This window comes from Myxocyprinus asiaticus, chromosome 23, assembly GCF_019703515.2.
Source record: "Myxocyprinus asiaticus isolate MX2 ecotype Aquarium Trade chromosome 23, UBuf_Myxa_2, whole genome shotgun sequence".
NCBI classification, from domain to species: domain Eukaryota; kingdom Metazoa; phylum Chordata; class Actinopteri; order Cypriniformes; family Catostomidae; genus Myxocyprinus; species Myxocyprinus asiaticus.
In genome coordinates this window covers 42,369,216-42,389,539 of record NC_059366.1, presented here as the reverse complement: position 1 = coordinate 42,389,539, position 20,324 = coordinate 42,369,216, and the positions used below count along the sequence as shown (strand labels likewise).

General features: G+C 37.3%; 1 protein-coding gene across 1 annotated transcript; it reads right to left on the bottom strand.

Moving 5' to 3' along the window:
* Positions 1–17,209: 17,209 nt before the first annotated feature.
* On the bottom strand, positions 17,210–18,972 carry LOC127413553 (gastrula zinc finger protein XlCGF49.1-like). Its single transcript, XM_051650796.1, has 2 exons — positions 18,865–18,972; positions 17,210–18,333 (listed from the first exon to the last, which is right to left on the bottom strand). The coding sequence occupies exon 2, from the start codon at positions 18,301–18,303 to the stop codon at positions 17,476–17,478; it is 828 nt and encodes a 275-aa protein (XP_051506756.1). The 5' UTR covers positions 18,304–18,333; positions 18,865–18,972; the 3' UTR covers positions 17,210–17,475.
* Positions 18,973–20,324: the final 1,352 nt, after the last annotated feature.

The following is a 20,324-nucleotide window of genomic DNA, read 5'->3' as shown; positions in this document are numbered from 1 at the left end:
ACCCCTTTAAAAGTCAAAGTATCTTCGTAAAACAAACTGAAAATAAATACGTTTCTACATTTAGTTGTACTTCAAAGTAATTTTTTTCTTAGCTTTTGAAATACACAAAATTAAGAGGCAGGGTAGATAGTATTGTTAAATTAACTTTGATGGACAAACTGTGTAATGTACACACACACACACACACAAAACTTTTTAAGATTTTACACATTTCAATTACATGATAAATTTATTTAAAATTAAATTGAGAAATCTTTAAATGGTGTACCAATTATGAATTCAAAATAAATGTGAAGAATTAAAATTAATTTGGAATATGGCCTTTTAAAACTAAGTAAACAAAATTCGGTAACACTTTACAATAAGGTTCCATTTGCTAACATTAATTAACATAAACTAACAATGAACAATAATTTTCTAGCATTTATTAATCTTAGTTAATGTTAATTAAAGCATAGACTAATACATTTTTATAAAAAATGTAAAGTTGTATTTGTTAACATTAGTTAATGCACTATGAACTTACATGAACTAATATTGAACAATTGTATTTTTATTAACTAACATTAAGATTAATAAATGCTGTAAAAAATATAAATTGTTAATAGTTTGTTCATGATACCTAGTGCATTAGTTAATGTTAATGAATGGAACCTTATTGTAAAGTGTTACCCACAATTTATTGTAAACAAACTTTAAGTTTTGAACAATACAGTTTCGTAAATGGCAAAGGTAGTTATGCATATGTAATAATAAGACTGATCATAAACCATGTTCAATTGAGTAAAGTTTGTCCATCTTCAGTAATGTTTATAATTAATATATATATATATATATATATATATATATATATTTATTTATTTTATTTATTTTTATTTTTTTATTTTTATTTTTTTTGTAGATCAAAGACTTATTATATTGTGGTGACTGATGAAATGTCTCTTTACAAGAAGGAATGACCAAAGTTATTCAATCACATTTTACACCAGAAATGTCATTGGTATCATTGGATATGAAAGTTCTGCTGGGAGCTTATTTAATTGGCTTTGAAGTTCATAAGATGGACAAAAAGAGGTGTGTCTAATTTAAATAGGATGGAGTCTCATATTCGACTTGGAAATGTAAGAAATACAAATATTCAGTTTCAGAAGTACTCAAGAATACTTTAGTATAGTAATTAAGTACAATTACTTAACTACTTTACACCCCTGGCTCTATGTCAATTATTGGAAGAAAAAAAATACTCCCACTCTCTCACTAACATCTGTTTCTCTCTATTTCAACACAGTTTCCCAAGAACAATTATAACCAAACGCCAACTGTGAACAAGATCAGAGTGTGACAGAACTTGATTCCACTTCAATGGATCCAGCTTTTACCACAATGCAAAAGAATGGCCATAAGTGCTCACCAAAAAAAAAAAAAAACAACAACATGAATTTTGTACGTTTTTGAAAGCTGGAATATTTCAGCATAATTCTGCAGGCCTGTCTGTAAGAGAGGCCAGAAAAAACGTTCACACGGTCCTTCTCTGACTTAAGTGGTTTGGAGATATCTGCGGTCCTGGACAGGAGAAACCCACAAAATGAACTGTAGGGAAGAATGAACCCTTCTCTTTTATCTCTAAGCAAACAACTGATGTTGGCATCATTACAGAGATGTGGACCAGGAGATCTGTGAACACAAGATGAAAAAAACATCCTCTTTCCAACTTGAAAACACTTTGAGCGTTGCTCCCAATTTTCTCTTTCCATTTTTCAAACGGCATGTCCTAAGTTTCTCTATTCAATGGTGGTGAAAGCTTTTTAAAGCTCTATGCTTTCTAGTAAGCCAATAAATTAAGTGCATTAAATACACTACCAGTCAAAGTTTGGACACACCTACTTATTCTTTATTAGTAGTATATTCCATACTTTAGAAGAACAATAAAATCATAAAAGCTATATGAAATATCAAACAGAAGTATGGTATTTATTTAGTGATCGACACTATCCAGCCCAACTCATTTCAAAACATTTTTTTATAAAAGTTTTGTAAAGAAATGTATTATTTATAATTTTTTACAATTTATTAGTCTACGAATATCATTTCAAGAATTTAAGCATACATTATTAAATCAAAAGGTTTTAAAGATCATGAAAAACAAAGTCAGTCAAGTGTGTCCAAATGTTTGACTGGTAGTGTAGTAAGAAAATTGACTAAAAAACAGTCCAGAGCACAGACTTTTCACATCATCAAAATCCTCTGAGGGCTTCATCAAGCTTTCCATTTGCCAAATTCTTAAGCGATAATGACTTGATTAAATGGCTTGTTCCCTGTCAGCGAGAGAAGCATTCATCCAGAGAATAGCTGGATTATTGGGGGCTGGCTGATGTGAGTTTGACAGAGCAACAGACAGAGAGAGATCAGAGATTCTTGTAATAATTTCACTGACTGCTCTCATTTTTATCATTTAGAGGAGACGTTTACATCTATTTTTCATTGTGTTGTTCTTGTTCATACATACAGAGATACAAAAAAAAAAAAAAATAGTATACTAGATTCCAGTGTTGGGGAACTTACTTTGAAACTCATCATGTTAAGCAGGTAGATTACAGTAATGCCGCTCTTTTGTGTGTTTGATAATTGCCTCAGTTCACAGTTTGTCGCATTAAACAGCTACTCATTGGAAAAAGTAACTTGTTACTGAAAAGCTACAGTAGTTTGAAAACAACTGCGCTGTCATGCTACTGAAAAATGTTGTTAGTAGCATCGCAATTTTTTTATTAAGTCAGGTTCACACTTTATGATTTTGCCGTCTGTTTCACAGAGGGTAAAAGATTTCATGTCGTAGGGCAAAATCGGCAGTCTTTGATTATTTAGTGTGGCATGTTTACCCAAGGCCGATTAAAGGAATATTCCAGGTTCAGTACAAGTTATGCTCAATTGACGGCATTTGTGGCACAATGTTTATTAACACCTTTTCTTTAAAAAAGCAAAAATCCGGGGCCTGGGTAGCTCACTGAGTATTGACGCTGACTACCACCCCTGGAGTCACGAGTTTGAATCCAGGTCGTGCTGAGTGACATGCTGAGTGACTCCAGCCAGGTCTCTTAAGCCAGGTTGCTAGGGAGGGTAGAGTCACATGGGGTAACCTCCTCGTGGTCGCGATTAGGGGTTCTCGCTCTCAATGGGGCGTGTGGTATTTGTGCGTGGATTGCGGAGAGTAGCATGAGCCTCCACATGCTGTGAGTCTCTGCGGTGTCATGCACAGTGAGCCACATGATAAGATTCCTGGATTGAGTGTTTCAGAAGCAGAGGCAATTGAGACTTGTCCTCCGGTGAGTAACCGCGCCACCACGAGGACCTACTAAGTAGTGGGAATTGGGCATTCCAAAATGGGAGAAAAGGGGATAAAATAAAAAAAGGTTTAAAGGCAGAAATGTGAAGCTTATCATTTTATAAAAGCACTTACAATTATTCTTCTTTTAAAACTTGTGTATTATCTGAGCTGTAAATTTGTTTCAATTGTCACTTTTATTGTCATTTTAGGATTTTAGGGTTTATGCCGTAAGTGATTGTATATAATTTTACAAAGAAAAGGTTAGTCAGCGATTTTATCATACTAAAATCATGTTAACATGCATTTCTTTACTTCTTTTGACTTTTTGAGTATTTTAACGTTTACGTTTCTAGGGGCGCAATAACTGGAGAAGAACCTCTGAATTAAATAGCATTTTACCAAGCCCCTTAGCACTGTACGCACATGATTTCACCAACCTACTTGCGCCAAGACTTAGTGCATGCTTGCACGAAAATACCAGAACTTCATGGCCATGCCTACGGATTTTGTGTGTAAGATGTTTCACATAGCACTACACTAAAGACTTAGTGCACTTACAATTGGGCCCAAGATCTCCTGGGATCCTATTGTACAGTCTGACAAGCAAGAATGGTAAAGACTGTAAAAATCATGTAGTAAGTCCCCGGCTTTACTCCCCAACACTGCTAGATACTAAAATGCTAATATTGTACTTTTGCTTGGTTGTGCATATTTACACTCACATAATGTTTACTCTTTAATATAACGAATAGTATTAGGGTCATATAATTTAAACATTCCAGTAGTTTTTGTTATAGTTCTACAATTTCATGTGTTGTAATATGTTGTAAATGTCTCTGGTGAGGGGTTTCTATAGTTTTAAAAGAACGACTGAAGTCACGTCCACACTAATCCGTTTGAAAGTTTTGCAACGTAACTGTTTTTCAAATGGTTATGGAGAGCACTTTCAAAACTGTATTTGGTGGAGGAAAATGCTGTTCTAGTGTGGATTAGAGATGTAATGTAGTGCAATTAATTCAAATGAATACGTATTTGTGTGAATGTGGCCTAAAAGACACATGAATGGTTTCGAAAAAATGTTTGGTATTCTGTGGCCTGACACTCAAAAGACTATTATTCTGATATTTCTCTACAGGACATTTCACTGTGCTTTCTCATGGATGTCCATGTCATCTTTGGGGGAGACTAACCTCCTTTCTAAACAAGGGCTGAACATGTTTCACATCAGCAATAACACAATGTGGCATTCTGACCAACCCTCATGTATTGCACTAGATAGGACTGTCAATGGTGGTTGATAACTAAGAAATTATGGGAATTAAAGGACTAAAATCACTGTAACTATGTTCTCGATATACTGTGTGTATTTTCCACACTCTCATGGAACAATTAATGGTCATTAAATCTGATTCATGGAAAGTCTTTTGTGCTCTGTAATACACTTTCTGCGCTACTAACGTAAGCAAACAGAACAGCAAAACAGACTACTCCTTGTCTGTCATTGTTTGAAAAAAGTCCCGCCCCAAACTCACTCCACTGGTTGAGCGAATGCTGTCCTATCAGGCCGATCTCACAGTTTACGCTTGTCAGGTGTAGCGAGAGCCAGCTGGTACGTAATAGCTGTGCGGTATGTGTAAACCTCACTCCCCTGGCCTCAAGAGGTGCACTAGCGATTGACGCTAAGGGCTGTAGCTTTTAGCCTCCTCGTTAGCGCGCCTACCTCCCATGCTGGTGACGCTGGTTCAAATCCCGCTCGGAGCGGGTCAAGTAGGACCAGTTACAGTGGTGCCGTGACCCAGATGGGAATGAGGTTTAGGGGGTGAGTAAAACAGGAGCCAACTGGTACTTGATAGTTGTGCGGTATGTGTAAACCTCACTCCCCTGGCCTCCAGAGGTGCACTAGCAACTGACGCTAAGGGCTGTAGCCTTTAGCCTCCTCATTAGCATGCCCACTTCCCATGCCAGAGACGCCAGTTTGAATCCCGCTCGGAGCGGGTCGAGCAGGACCGGTTACACAGGGAAATAAACCCACAAATGGCTTATTTATAGTTGCTTTTACACACAAGTTAAACACTAACAGAATCTTCTTTTCATAGTGTGTTCCTTTTAGCAGTTGTTTTGAAGACAATGGGTATTAAAAAAAAAACACACAAAAACAACCCAACCCAAGGGAGTGAAATTCAAGTTTTCAAAACATGATTACAACTAAAGTTGCATTCAAATTAAAACTAAAGTGTGTAATTTCTGCAGCACTGAATACAAAATATTGCAAAAATAAATGTTGCTTTCAAACAGCTTTCCAAATACGCCCCCCATCTTCAGCTGATCAAACAGATAGATAGTCCCATGTTGTTGTGTCAGGAGGGATGAGCCAGTCAAGTAGTGTAATTATTGTAGTGCCACAGTGTTTACGGTTTGAGTAAAATTAACCAACAATTGGCTTACTTATAGTTGTCTCTGCATAATAAGCAGAAAGTATTTTAACACTGAAAAAGTTATACAATTAAGCTTTAACTCTGTACAAATTAATCTGTACAAATTAATTTGGCTTAAACCTCAAGACTGACCAACTGCTCTCTAGGGCTGCTATTGGACAGTATAATCATGAATTAGGTGGTTGCCAAGTGTAGATAAGCTGAACGTCATTGGATATCACAGTTTGGACATGTTAGGAGGTGCTTTATAGGTGTTTAGACGGTGAAGCTCACAGTCTTCTTGAGTGTTGAAATCGTTGTTGTTTCCTTCACAGCCTCCATACCAGAACTGAACACATTCACCACTGCACATGCTGAAGTACCAGTGTATTATTTATACATTTAATATATTTTAAATTGTATTTAAAAGTTTTAAATTGTATTCGTCTATTTATATATATATATATATATATATATATATATATATATATATATATATATATATATATATATATATATATATATAATGTATATATACAATATATAAATTTTTTCTTTATATTATGTTTTATTTTTAGACAGACAGACAGACAGACAGACAGACAGATAGACAGATAGATAGATAGATGACAGTTTCACACCTAACATGAATTATCATGAGTTATCAACAACCAATTTCCAAAATATCTGGAAGCAAGTTGCTGTAAATTTACTTGTGGTGCCACACTTGCTAAAGCACTCTGCCTCTGTCAAGAATCAGTTTTCATTTCCGCCACAACCACCACACCAGAATTCCATGCATTTTTTAGTTTGCAGGCTGTAGTACCATCTAGGCTCATATGATGCACACTTGAGGTCAGGATGTTTCTCAAGAAAGCATTTTGCTGTAAGGGAAAACAGTATATTCCCCTAAATGCCTGGGGCAATGTTTGCACTGAATACTAAACTAAATGAAAGAAACAGCATAAGACGGAAAAAAAAAGAAAGCTTGTGCATTTTTAATGTGAGTGAGGATACATGCTTAATACAGTGCCAGTTGCATATGAAGCATGAACACTCTTTACATCAGGTTTTGACATTCATCTCATTTGATCCGATCACAACAGTAAGACTGTTTACACCTGGTAATAACATGTCAGACGCATTTCCTATGAACAGATCAGATGATCAGTAATCGGATTTTGTTGATGGGAGGGTCTCTGAATTCATGACTACATACATCACTTACTGCATCAGTGTATCACTGCATGTTGATGAAGTTAAAGGAAAAGTCGGTTAACCGTTGTTCACTTGTAGTCAAGTACCTATATTAAAACGAACTAAAATGAAATGTTACAGGTTCAGTACAAGTTACAGTCAATTGAATACTTTTCTGGCATTATGCTGATTACCTTAAAAATAATTTCAACTCGTCCCTTGTTACAGAAAAACGCTTACAATGAATGTGAATGGGGCCAGTTTCTAAATGTTAAAATACAGTTTCAAAAGTATAGCTTCAAGATATAAAACATACTGTATGTGTTAATTTTAGTATGATAAAAATCGCTTACTAAATTTATCTGTGTAAATTTACAACATCCATGTCATGATGGCAATGGCAGAAAACACTGTAATCTTGTAAACACCTTTACACAGGTAAATCCCTGATTTTATCACACAGAAATTTTAACCATGGTTTGAATTATCAGATCACAAAAAGGACCCTGTTTATATCGGATCACCCGAAACGGATGTTAATACCAGGTGTGTACCGGTTCAGAGATTGAGTGATGCAGTTAGTAAGGAATGTAGAGCAGTTAAACGAGAGATCTGATTGGCCAAGAAGCTGGAAACTTGATTCACCATGTTTTGTATTGGGGGGCTCAGAGTTCTCCTCTATGTGTGCTTCTTTAAGTTGGTCAGTGTAGTCATTTTGATTGGTTTCTCTATATGGTTCTGTGTTTTGCTCATCATAAAAATCATCATATTCATCTAGAGGTCCATCTGTAGGGGGGATGGTGGCCACAATATCTCTGAAACAGGATTCATATTATTAAAAAGCAGACTGTATCCTGTGTCAGTTAATTAGTGTACAATATTCCAGCATCTGTTAACATGTCGTCTTACAAACAAAACAAAACCTTCATTAGCCATGTTTCATTGCATTGTTAAAACTATTTGAGAAACACTGAAATGGCATTATGTCTAGCTTTACCAAAACCACATATGAATAACAGTATCTGTAGCTGCAAAAGATGCTAGCTTACATTTTAGTAAGTCAATGTAAAGACTGTCCAAGGTGGGATTCAAACCTACAACCTTTGGTTGGATTATGAGCTGTCAGTGATTGTTATCAATTGTTTCAGGCACAGGTCAAGGTGCTGTGCATTGTGGTGAGACGTGATGTCGCTTCTCAATGACCAATGACCATGTTGTGGTCAATTACCTTTTATGTTACTGCGGAACTAGCTGTTATGTTATTTGATGACCCAAATAGAACTGATTATAACATTGATCTTGTGATCTGCTCAGGTGTGCTCTTGAATCTTTATGATAACACTCATACAATGCTGTCCTAATGTAACACATAATGAATACTTGTAGCACAAATACAGTGGGGTCCAAAAGTCTGAGACCACTTATGAAAATTGTTCTATTCTGCATTTTTCTAATTTAGTATAATTTACTAATTATAATATACTCAAATGATCAGCATAACAACTTCAGTGAAAATATGTGAAACCTGATGATCCATGATATTCAGCATGATTTTTGTAATGTTCAAAAGAGCATCTTGTTTGCTTCTATGGAAGTAAAGCAATCTGACCTTTTGTACCTAAGAGTTAACACGGTCAGTGTCACAAATTTGCTTTCATTCAACCTTGAACATTTGCAAAATCTTAACTATTTACTCTTCAAAATAAAAAAAAAACTCTTGAAGCCCTTATACAAAGCTATACAATGAACTGGAACCTTTAAAGTATCTAACATTAACTATGATGTTCCAACAGTCAGACTAACTGATTTATTTTCTCCCTTCAGGGCTCCTGATGCATTATCTCTTTCTCTACTCCTATCAGTGTGACTTGGGGCCCTCAGGGGCCACAGCTTCACCATCACCTGCTCTGTTGAGCCACAGTATCCAGGAGGGTCCTTCCACCTCACAGTCCCCTGGAGCAACAGAAGCCACACCCACCCAGCTGCCAATCACTCTGACTCCTCCTTTTCTGCAGCAGATGATTCTCACCAGGGGAACTACAGCTGTATCTCCCACAATCAAGTCAACTTCAGCAAATATGGAACCATGTATACCATACAAAATACGAACAATGGAACTGTTTATCCATTTATCCATAATTTTTCATCTGAGAGTGAGACTCTCTCACTTTTTGTCACAGGTAACTTGCACTTCTTAAAACAAATAAAATACTAAAACTGAGCCAAACTTTACTAAAATCAAGCTAAATAAGTCTATGTATAGAACAAACCTATTTAGCCACCAAAAAGTATTAATTGATATTTATGCTTGATAAGATTATTTATCTAAGATGCATTCTCTGAAAACAAGTCTTAACACCTTATTGAAAGTATGAAATTAATTTTGTTCTAAAGAGGTTTAAATATTTTTTACTGAAAACCTAGACAATGATACTGAAGAAAATGATTTTTGCAGTGTACAGTGTCTCTGTTATTACAGTGAGTGATAGCATCCACATCAGTTTTATTTACCCTCTGTGTGTGTTTTTTCGGATTCTGCCCCGACGGCACAAATAATCAGGATAGCACTCTTACTGGTCTATTTTCTGATCTACTGGTTTATCTTTTGGTTCTTTAAGAGGCGGTGGGATTTATTCTTGAGACTCTCATCAGGTGGGTGAAAATATTATACAGAGCAAACAGCAGTGAGATTAGATTGAATGCAAGTTTACTATATTTAATATTCAGAATGTACAGTGCATTCATAAAGTATTCCGACCCCTTCATTTATGTTGCAGCCTTAAGCTAAAATGCTTTAAATACAATTTATTTTTTTCACATCAATCTACACTCCATACCCCATAATGACAAAGCAAAAGCCAGATTTTTGATAACTTTGCAAATGTATTAGAAAGAAAAAACTGAAATTTCACATTGACATAAGTATTCAGACCCTTAACTCATTATTTAGTTGAAGCACCTTTGACAGCGATTACAGCCTCAAGTCTTTTTGGGTATGATGCGACAAGCTTTGCACACCTGGATTTGGGGATTTTCTGCCATTCTTCTGGAGCTCAACCAGAGTGACCATCTACTTCAATTTAAGAAGTATGGAGTCCTGTGCTCTTGGGAACCTTCAATGCGATGCAATTTTTTTTTGTAGCCTTCCCCAGATCTGTGCCTCAACACAATCCTGTCTCTGAGCTCTGCAGGCAGTTTCTTTGACTTCATGGCTTAGTTTTTGATATGCATATTCAGCTGTGAGACCTTATAAAGAGAGGTGTGTATCTTTCCAAATCATGTCCAATCAATTGAAATTGCCACAGGTGGACCCTAATCAAAGTGTAGAAACATCTCATAGATGATCCAGAGAGATGGGATTCACCAGAGCTAAATTTCAAGTGTCATAGCAAAGTCTGAATACTTTAAGTTTTTCTTTTTAATACATTTGCAAAGTTATCAAAAATCTAGTTTTTGCTTTGTCATTATGGCGTATGGAGTGTAGACTGATGTGAATTTTTATGTTACACATTTTAGCATAAGGCTGCAACATAAAATGTGAAAACAATGAAGGGGTCTGAATACTTTATGAATGTACTGTATACGTGTTTGGTAAATAAAGAGCATTAAACGTTATGAGATAAACAGCATGATAGTTCTAGAAGTTTGTTGAAGCACAGACTTTTCACCCAAAGTAAACATGGACTAAACCATTAAATCACATGGATTACCTTTATGCTGCATTTATGTCCTTTTTTGGAGCTTTAAAGTTTTGGACCCCATTGACGTACATTGTATGGACAAAAACACCTCATATCTTCTTAAAAATATCTTTGTTTGTACAAAGTCATACAAGAGTTTGGGACGGCATGATGGTGAATAAATTATGAGAGATTTTTTTTTATTTCTAGATAAACTACCCCTTTGAAGTCTCAGAAGCCAATATTTCACCACACAAAACACTTTGTTCTTTTACCTGGCATTGTTTTGTTATTCCTTTTCATTTTCTCATCCCTTTTAAAAGTTGATAAGCTTGATTATTTTGTTGTCCAATGCACAATTATATGGTTAGTGGCAATTTTATTATTTGCATTAGCATTTTTTTCTTTTTGTTTTTTTGTGCAGTGCACAACCCTATCAGAGCAGCCCTGCAGTTGAGATCCAGTGATTTAGCCTTATGTAGTTCGAATATATGGGCAGTTTGAAAAGAGATTTGAAGTTTGAATGTGGTTCAGGATGGATACAGTTTCTGGGTGGTTGCTGGGCAAATAGTATTACTAGACAGGTAGTAATATAGTCACATAGACAGAAATGTACAGTTGAATGGCCACCTGGTACTTTAACTGTTTTTATTGTGCATAAATGTAAAGGTTTCTTTATTATTATTATTTATTTATTACACATTACATATTTTGCACATATACAGTGAAATTCTTTTTTTTTTTTTTTCACATATCCCAGCTAAGCTGGGGTCAGAGTGCAGGGTCAGTCATGATATGGTGCCCCTGGAGCAGATAGGGTCAAGGGCCTTGCTCAAGGGCCCAACAGTGACATCTTGGCAGTACTGGGGCTTGAACCCCCAATCTTCTGATCAGTAACCCAGATCCTTAACTGCTGAGCCACTGCTGTTAAAATACTATATCCTAACCCAGATTAATACAGTATGCAAAGACAATTATTAATAAGACTTTTAATATTTTCTCAAAAACTAAAAACTGTGTCTCTGCACTGTAAGACCATACTGTGTTTTTTACAGTAACATACTGGCAACACTGTCCAGCTAGTTACTGTAAAAACCTGATAACAGTAAGCTACTGCAATTGCTGTGTACAGTAATTTATTAATTACTGTAATTAGTAGTGGTGGTATATTACTATATTACCCCATACTTTATTATTTTTTATATGTATTATTATTATTATTATTATTATTATGTGGGGCTATGCATATTTGTTTTGAGCAGCTTGTCCTACATGATACAACAATACTGACTCAACCAATCGTGTGAGTTGGGGGTGGGACTATGTCTGTTCGATCAAAAGCAGAAAAACGTTTGAAAACTTTATTTTTGCAATTTCGTTTGGTGGCGCAGAAATCACACACTTCAGTTTTGTTTAGTTTTTTTACATAATTTACAGAATGGGGGTTATTTTTAGTTAGAAATGGCATGTTACCATATTGTGTTTTAATTGTTAATTCTACATTTATGTATCCTATCTCACCTTTACACATGATCAATGTCATGACTTTTTCTTGAGATATGAGATTGAGTTAGCATGACCAGTGATGTGTACAGGAAACAGAATATGAATCAAAACTGCATGCAAATCAGATCACTTGGGTTTCGGTTTAGAGAGTTCCCAAGAGGGTTTTCAATTTCTTGACAACATCTATCAGAAGCACATAGTCACATAAACACTGATAGATATTTATGAGTTGTTTATGTAAACGGACCTAGGCAGATGAATTTAAAATATTAACATTATGACTGAATTGTATAAGGTTGTGTGAGAGATGAGATGTGAAGATTGAAGATTCTTTGCTTTGAAGGAATGCTGCCCGGCCGTGAATAAAGGGTTATTCTGTTCAGAGCAAAAAGCATTCTCTGGTGTTTTTTCATATCTTTATTGGCAGAAATTCATTGACACATGTCAAAACAAATCTATCACCCATCAGTTGGGTGACAGGTGAACTTTCATTGAATTAGTACATCTGAATCCTACAATTGCAGGTTATGACTGATAAATGGATACACTAATGCAATCTCTCTTTTCACATTTTGCTCATTAGTGTCTGAGTAGAAGTCAGTTCTGTCAAAGATACTGTTTTGCATATGGTAAAAAGGTGTTAAATTTGGTGCATCACATCAACATAATGTGCATGAGTGCAGTTTATTGTGCAAAAACAGAGTGTATTGATAACGATAACTTTTTCTGCACTGTGAACAGGAGAAAGGTCTCTCTCCATTGCGAATCCGTGTGTGTTTCTGATGCGCATGAAGGTGTTTAAAGATATGATGATCCACAATTGAAGCAAGAGAACCGTCTGCTCTCTGCAGAGAGACATTCTTTTTTGTGCCATCTAAGAGTGCCCAAACTGTAGAACGTCTTCTCAGAGCGTGCAGGGAAATGGTCTCTCACCATTGTGTTTCCATAAATGACTTCGGAGTGCAGCAGAGCAATCAAACTTCATCCAACACTGATCACACAAGAAGCGCTTAGGCCTCGGCTGTTTCTTACCCGTGTGGATTTGCATGTGCAATTTAAGCCAGTCTGAACACTTTTCCACACAGTTCACAGCAGTATGGAGTCTCTCCTGTGTGTATTCGCATGTGAGACACCAGGTATGATATGCAACATTACTTCACATCACATACACCGATCAGCCACAACATTAAAACCACCTGCCTAATATTGTGTAGGTCCCCCTCGTGCTGCCAAAACAGCGCCAACCCGCATCTCAGAATAGCATTCTGAGATGATATTCTTCTCACCACAATTGTACAGAGCGGTTATCTGAGTTACCATAGACTTTGTCAGTTCTAACCAGTCTCTGTTGACCTCTCTCATCAACAAGGCGTTTCCATCTTCAGAACTGCCGCTAACTGGATGTTTTTTGTTTCTGGCACCATTCTGAGTAAATTCTAGAGACTGCTGTGCATGAAAATCCCAGGAGATCAGCAGTTACAGGAATACTCAAACCAGCCCATCTGGCACCAACAATCATCCATGCGATTATCTAATCAGCCAATCGTGTGGCAGAAGTGCAGTGCATAAAATCAGGCAGATACGGTTCAGGAGCTCAGTTAATGTTCACATCAACCATCAAAATGGGGAAAATTGTGATCTCAGTGATTTGGACTGTGGCATGATTGTTGGTGCCAGACGGGCTGGAATTTAGGAATTACAGCAGAGTCAGTTAGCGCTGCTTGATAAAACAGCAGCGATGTTTGTTTTTGAAATGGAAGTTCAGTAAGTTAAATTTGTGGTAGTAAAATGTCAGTTTGAAGAATACAGTTTTACTTGATCTTTTGACATATAAGAGGTCATTGTACTATAAAAACATACTGTAAGTTTCAGAACTGAAAACTACTTCTTTAATAGAAAAAGAGCATTTATTTAAGCCAGACTGTTGAAATGGTTCGTTTGGAATTTGTGGAACTTGTGATGTCACAAAGACCGAATTCACCTGTATATGACTGCCTCCAGCAAGATATCATTGCCTATTTTTCGTCATTGCACCTTTGGCCCCGCTCACAGGTGAAGAGGAGAGAAGAGATACTTACACAGGACACCTTCATGTGCCTATCTGGATTTAAATGTTTTTCTACATAAACCTGCACTACATGAACGGCTTTGGCCATTATCATTAATCTTGCGGCGCTTTTAAAAGATGCGATGTCAAGTTAGAACTCTAAAAAGGAGACCCCCATCCATAGGTGAATTATGGACCGGGCCAATGGGGCCAGTGCCCAGGGGAGCCCTGGGCTGCAAGGTCTCGTGGCCCATCAGCTTTGAATTTTTTTTTTATATATGCTAAAATATGTAGGCCCCCAACCCTCTTATAGGGACACTTTTGCCCTCCTGTTTCTAATTACATTTTTTGAGCCACTCTTTAACCCTATAACACTGCGCATATCATATTTGATACATGAATTTCTAAAGCCTCTACATCATCATCACAATGTGTATGAGATGTCTTCTGTCTCCTGGTGAAAGTTTCCATGCTCTTCTGGTAGTAGAAGACCTTGTTACATGATTTCCAAAATAGCTACCTTCATATTTTGATGCACTCATCATTTTTTACGTGAAATCTTTGCTGATTCTGATAAAGTAAAATTAACAATAGCGTTTATATTGTTACTGATATTTCAAAATTAGTATTTATTGAATTCAAGCAACATGTGCTTAAAATTTCATTATTTTAAAGAAAAATAGGTTTAAACAGGTTTAAAAATATAATTTTCTGACTATTATTTCATATGTTAGGCTATATAGTTAGCGCAAGTGTAATTGAGCTTGAAATCACAATCGCCATGAAGACTGCAAATGTCACGATTTATAATGAAAAATCTATTATATTATTATAATAAATTATATTAAATTATAACTTAAAACATATACTTTCCCTTATACATGTATAGAGATGTTCTCAGAAACACATTTCATGCTTTTTTCTACTATCGATAAAGGTTGGCGGCATGACTATAGATTAATGGTGCTGCTGCCCCACTCCGTCTCGGAGAAGAACAGCAGACTTGTTTTGAGGTTTAGTTAAAGGGATAGTTCACCCAAATATCAAAATTCTCTCATCATTTACTCACCCTCATGCCATCCCAGATGTGTATGACTTTCTTTCTTCAGCAGAACACAAATGAAGATTTTTAGAAGAATATCTCAGCTCTTTTGGTCCATACAATGCAAGTGAATGGTGACCAGACATGTAAAGCTCCAAAAAGCACATAAAGGCATCATAAAAGTAATCCATACTATTCCAATGTCTTCTTAAGCAATCCAATAGATTTAGGGTGAGAACAAACCAAAAAATAATTTATTTTCATTATAAAACGTGACATCTGAAGTCTCCTTGGCGACCACAATTTTAAGCTCAATTACACTTGTGCTATCTAGCGCTCTGTTGGCACCATACTGCCATTTACTGTGCTGTTATGCAGGAGCAGTTTTAAGGGGGTAGTTCCCAGACAAGCAACAAGAATCGCTACAATTAGAGAAGCCATATTTAAATTTTTGATTTTCAAAAATTCGATATACCAATTACAATTAGTCAGAGTAGGTTTAGAGTAAGATGTTAATAAAATACCTAATCTATTATATTTTAGAAGTTTGATTTAGAAGTGCTCACCGCAGATGAGATGCATGGTGTATAGCAGAGCTTATACGAAGTTCAATTTACACATATAGTGTGTAATTTCTGCACCACCAAAAGGAATTGCAAAAATACACTTGTTTGCAAAAAGCTTCCTGAATATGCCCCGTGTCACATTGAGGTTTACTATGAGGTCTTTTTTTGCAAAACGTTCGCCGTTGTTAATTTTATATTTTGCACTGCTCAATGCAATGATAAGATCAGACCACATTTTAGTTTATCACTTTATTGTATGATTTAAGACATAGTAAAAATTCATAGAAGAATTCATATGGTGTACGATAATTTAGGAAATTAATAGGGATGCACCAATACGATACTGGTATCTGGTCTGATACCACTCTCATGTACTGGTATTCATACTCGTAAAAATGCACCGTTATCAAAACCCGATACCATCTGACGTACGAATGTTATTACGTAAACATTCAGCGCACAGCTTAAAATCACGTCATGTCCTAGTGAGATTATTTAACAGCAAAAGCTGCAATTTAATGAGATAAATAGCTAGTTTGCACGTGCAGCCAGTGTTGTGCAGGCATAGAGACACAAACTGCTCATACCTTTAGAGATCCTTGGCTTATACATGGAAAACACTATTATGAGCATCGCATGCACTGTTTGTTGCAGAATACTGCAGGCAAAGCACTAATTCACTTTTTAGCACGAGTCATATACAGACTGCATGTTTATTTATTTTATTGTTTTATTTATCCCAATTTGGAATGCCCAATTCCCACTACTTAGTAGGTCCTCGTGGTGGCGTGGTTACTCACCTCAACTCGGGTGGTGGAGGACAAGTCTCAGTTGCCTCCGCTTCTGAGACCGTCAATCCATCTTATCACGTGGCTCATTGTGCATAACGCCGTGGAGACTCACAGCATGTGGAGGCTCATGCTACTCTCCGCAATCCACGAACAACTTACCACACGCCCCGTTGAGAGCGAGAACTCCTAATCGCGACCACGAGGAGGTTACCCCATGTGACTCTACCCTCCCTAGCAACCGGGCCAATTTGTTTGCTTAGGAGACCTGGGTGGAGTCACTCAGCACGCCCTGGATTCGAACTCGCGACTCCAGGGGTGGTAGTCAGCATCAATACTCACTGAGCTACCCAAGCCCCTGACTACATATTTATTTGTTTAAATAGCAGCCTTTTGCGGTTGAATAATTACTGTGATTCACGTAGCGACCGGCTTTTCCGGATTGGGAATCTGCAGTCATTACATCAGAGCTCCTTGGTCTAACAACATAGAAACACATCAAAATAAAAGCTCAGGCAAAATAAAAGCTCAATTGAAATGAAAAAATTATAGTTATGTAATATTCACTGTTATACTACTGTTATACCACCAACAATATTAAATCAATAGTAACTGTGTTATATTTAAGCAATATCTCACATCTGTGATGCTCTATTATGCAGCACTTTATTTGACAAAAATACTCCAATGTTATATTTAGGATTGTGCTGTAAGCTTCTGTATAAAATCACTTCATTTGATAAAAAAATAACACAATTTCATTTTGAAAATTAATTGTTATACTTTCATTTCATTAAAGTTTGAATTTATTTAAACAAAATTTTGATGCTAAAATTGAAATACTCTTTCTAAAAAAAAAAAAATGGTATCGGGACATCCCTATAAATTAATAACCAAATACATTTTACTCCCATCAACCTTTGTCTGAGTGCAGTTTTTTATGCATTAACAGCGAGTATTTGTAACTAAATGTTTTTCCACACTCTGAACAGGAGAACGGTTTCTCTCCAGTGTGAATCCGTGTGTGTTTCTGCAGTGTATCATAGCGTGCAAAGCTGTGTCCACACAAGGAGCAATAAAACTGTTTCTCTCCAGAGTGACAATCATTTTGGTGCTGTCTAAGAGTGCGCATTCTGTAGTACGTCTTCTCACAGAGCGGGCAGGATAGTGGTCTCTCACCATTGTGTTTCCATATATGACTTTGGAGTGAGGCAGAGGTATTAAATTTCATCCCACACTGATCGCAAACAAAGTGCTTAGCTCTCTGTCGTTTTTCACCCATGTGGATTTTGAAGTGCGATTTAAGCCAGTCTGAACGTTGGAACGCCTTGCCACACAGTTCACAGCTGTACGGAGACTCTCCTGTGTGTATTAGCATGTGACGCACCATGTTTGATCTGCGGCAGAACTCCACACCACATAGTTTACAGCTGAATTTTTTACCACGAGTCTTACGTCTGTTTGAGGGAGGAGAGACAGTTAGTTCTGTGTTTGTGTCCGTATCTGAAGGACTTTCATCAGACACCTGAATATACTTCTTTGTATAATTCAGTCTACGGCAAAAGTACCCAACTTCCTCCACTTTGCTCAGCACCAGAATCTCTTCACCCTCCTTGGTGGGACCTGGGGCCTTTGTGGTCACCTCTGACCCCAGAACTCCCACAAAAGACTCCTCAAGCGTCAGTTCTGATGAATGCTCCTGTTCACAATCTGGCTCGTCCTTTTTAATCACAGGCTTCATATCAATGCAGTCAGGATGCTACACCATCAGCTAAGGAAACAGTTATAAAACAGAAATGAAAACTAAAGGTTTAAGCCACGAGAGTCTGTGTTGCAGTGATTTTACCACAGCTAAGGGGTGTTCATAGACAGAACGTGAAACGAAGATATGCTGCCATGTATGTCTGTCTGAAACTTATAGACTATACTCAAATATTTTAAACTGCATTTTTACTTGAATCATTATTATACATACAGATTTTCTGATCTGATATTAATTGAGACTACATCAATTCATTTGTCACACCAAAAGATCATTTAAATGTCATGCATATATATATATATATATATATATATATATATATATATATATATATATATATATATATATAAAAGGTGATTTAAAATGGTTTTGAAACTTTACAACACCTAAAATGTAAAGTTTCCTTACGTCTTGATGTTATAACATACAACAAAAAAGGAAGTGTCCATGTTATTTCTCAATTGTGAAATTAAATTAAAGTTGGGGGAAAAGATACAAATCCGACCAGAAACTTAATGAATATTTTGTTAAAGCACTTACCTGCAAGTTAGCAATATTTACTCTTGTTAGAAAAATAATACATTATTGTCTCTGGTCCATGTTCTGTAGAAACAGCACTTCCTCTTTTAGAAATGTCTTCTTCTTTAGAATATTGGCGCGCCTTTAGGCACATACCCCCACCTACTGTTTTCTGTGCAAACGACATGTGTGATCCGTCAGGCTGCTGCGTGTTCAGCTCCCATGCCTAGACCACATCATTTGTGTGCAGTTGTGTTAAAACAATGTAACATGTGTCAGCCAAAAACGTCATAGTTACTCTTTGGTTTACTCTATCTTTTAAATCTGTCATCAGGGGCGGACAACCGGGAGTTTTCCCAGTGGGCCGGTGTCCTGAAAAAATATGCTAGCTATCAGGATGTGCTACCGATGCTATATTTGCATAGTTTTAGGGTTGGGGCTTAGGGTTTGGGCTTAGTACAGCTTCACACCATATCACACTATCTGATAGTTATGCTGGTAGCACATGCTGATAGGTATCTGCCTGACAAGATGTGCTACCTTGGTTTTTAACACATTTCATGCTGTTGTAGTACATACCGTCTGGCCTCGCCTGCCGGCAGGCTAGGGCTGAGGATGGGGACGAGGGTAGGGAAAAACAAAAAAAAGAGGAGAGAGAAAGGGCAAAGCGGAGCGACAGCAAGAGAGAGAGAGGAGAGAGAGGAATAACCTGGTTCACCGGCGCCCAGATACGCTGTCGCCTGGCCCTCAACCACTCCCCAACCTCTGGCGGAGGACAGCTCGCTCCTCCCCCAGTGGACGGTAATAGGTTCTCCGGCCCCGGGCAGACGGCCACGCTCCTCCCTCTCTTTTTTTTTTTCTCTATTCTTTTTTTTTTCTGGGGGGGAAACGGCAGCGTGCTTCAGATCCTCGGCAGCTGGCAGTGACGTCTCCATCCCCGGGCGGACGGCCGCGGCTGCTCCTTGGTTGGCTGGTAGTGGCGAGGACTCCACGACGGCGCATCCCTCCTTCTTCCCGGGATTCGGCACCAATGTAACAAGGTTAAAACGGGAAAGGAGGAGGCGGGAACCGGCTGAACAGTCAAATTAATATTTTAATTTAAACTTAAACAAAAAGACACACAACATAAACACACACATGGCAGCTGCATGTGGCTCTCTCTCTCAAACTGCCACGTCCCGCTCCACTTATCCCTCTCCTCAGCTGATTAGCCCGATTGGGGGCCGGACGTGCATAGTCACGGCCCGGCCCCGCCCTCCTCCTCTTCACAATTCATTTCAACCCACAATCAGAAATTGCAAGCAATTGTATGGCCCGCAAATAATTTTGTAAACACTCAAATGACCCTTTATAGGAAAAAGGTTTCCCACCCCTGCTATAAGGTTTTATAGTTTTTGAGGGTTTGAAGGCAGAAATCTGAAGACTGTAATTGGATAAAAGCACGTACTGTACATTAATTATTTTGTTAAAAGTTGTGTATT